Source organism: Oryx dammah, unplaced genomic scaffold (assembly GCF_014754425.2).
Source record: "Oryx dammah isolate SB20612 unplaced genomic scaffold, SCBI_Odam_1.1 HiC_scaffold_2, whole genome shotgun sequence".
Taxonomy (NCBI): domain Eukaryota; kingdom Metazoa; phylum Chordata; class Mammalia; order Artiodactyla; family Bovidae; genus Oryx; species Oryx dammah.
This window is the reverse complement of record NW_024070186.1, coordinates 25,923,656-25,925,209: the sequence shown is the minus strand read 5'-3', so window position 1 is coordinate 25,925,209 and position 1,554 is coordinate 25,923,656. Positions and strand designations below refer to the sequence as shown.

At 64.6% G+C, this 1,554-nt stretch overlaps 1 protein-coding gene across 1 annotated transcript; it reads right to left on the bottom strand.

The window, feature by feature from the left end:
• Positions 1-326: 326 nt before the first annotated feature.
• On the bottom strand, positions 327-1,049 carry SOX14 (SRY-box transcription factor 14). Its single transcript, XM_040233309.1, has one exon. The coding sequence runs from the start codon at positions 1,047-1,049 to the stop codon at positions 327-329; it is 723 nt and encodes a 240-aa protein (XP_040089243.1).
• Positions 1,050-1,554: the final 505 nt, after the last annotated feature.

Below are 1,554 nucleotides of genomic sequence, written 5' to 3'. Positions count from 1 at the left end.
AGTCCAAAGCCCATCAGAGTAAAGAGAAGGGGACATAAATAAAGCAAAACTGCCTACTTTTTTTTGTCCAAAGAGGGCACAGTTGGAGGTTCGTTTTGGGGCTGTCGCGGTAGGGGCAGCTGTATAGCTGTCATAACCGTTCACAAGTTTCTGGCACCTGTCTGCGCCTTGGGTCCGGCGGGACGCCCCTACCATTCCCGTGCAAGAGAGAGAGGCAGAGTCTGGGGTAGGGTAGGGGGCATCTGCAGGCCCCGGCTAGGCGCAGAGAACAGGGTGCAGACCCCGCTTCCAGGCCGCCCTCCAGGTCTGGCAGGCCGGGATGGGGGTTACATGGCCGTGGCGTGGGCTGACGAATAGGGGTCTATGCCAGTCTTGGTCATGCCCGGGAAGAGGATGTAGGCGACGGGGGGCTGCAGGGTGGAGGCAGACCAGGCGGTACAGTTACAGGGCACCACGTAGCCCGGGTTGGTGGGGGACGGGTGCGTGTGCGTGTGCTGGCTGGGGCAGCTGAGGCTGCCGAAAGCGCCGTTCTGGTAGCCCAGGGTGGACGCGTAGGGCAGCGCGCCGGTGGCCAAGGTGTGGGGCACTTCACCCATCTTCTGGATGGCGCTCGAGCTAAACTGCGCGGGGTCCAGCAGGGAGTAGGGCGCCGAGGCGGGCGGCAAGAAGGCCCGGGCTTTCTCGGGCGCGCTCAGGAGGCCGTCGGAGGCCCCCACGGGCAGGCCGGCCGCCTTGAGCGGGTCCGTGTCGCCCAGGTAGGGCAGGGGGAAGACATACCTGTCCTTCTTCAGCAGGTTCTTGGGCTTGCGCCGCGGCCGGTACTTGTAGTCAGGGTGCTCCTTCATGTGCTGGGCGCGTAGCCTCTTGGCCTCATCGATGTACGGCCGCTTCTCTGCCTCGGACAGAAGCTTCCACTCGGCACCTAGGCGTTTGCTGATCTCTGAGTTGTGCATCTTGGGGTTTTCCTGGGCCATCTTGCGCCGCTGGCCTCGGGACCACACCATGAAGGCATTCATGGGTCGCTTGATGTGGTCTGAAGGTTTGGACATGGTCCCGGAGGCTAGGCGGGTTGGGATGGGGAGTGCAGCGGCTCGGCAGGCGAGCCTGGACGCGGTGGTCGGTCTGCCTGTCTGTCCGTCCTGAGCCGGGGCTCTGCGCTCCCCTCGCCTCCTCACCGCAGAGGGGAAGCCAGAGAGAAGCGCTAACCCCGCAAAGTTCAGCTGATCATTCCAGTCTCGGCACCCAGGCAGGCCCCGGGGGGGCGAGCGGGGTCAGAAAGGGCGGGGGGAGGAGAGGATGGCCGGCTGGGGGGCTGTCGGTGCCACAGGCTGGGGCCCAAGTACGGGAGTCTCTGGGATTAAGTGGCCAGGTAATTTGCTGGCGAGGGCAGGAAGCTCCTCCTTCTCTCCCTCTCCACCTTCGCCTTCTCGGGTCCTCTTCTCTCCTGTGTCTATGGCCGTGGCTTCCCTCCCCCCGCCCGTGGCTTTCCCGGAGCTGCCTCGCCTAGCGCAGCACCTGGCTGAGAATGCGGGGAGGCTGGTGAACGCGAGCCAA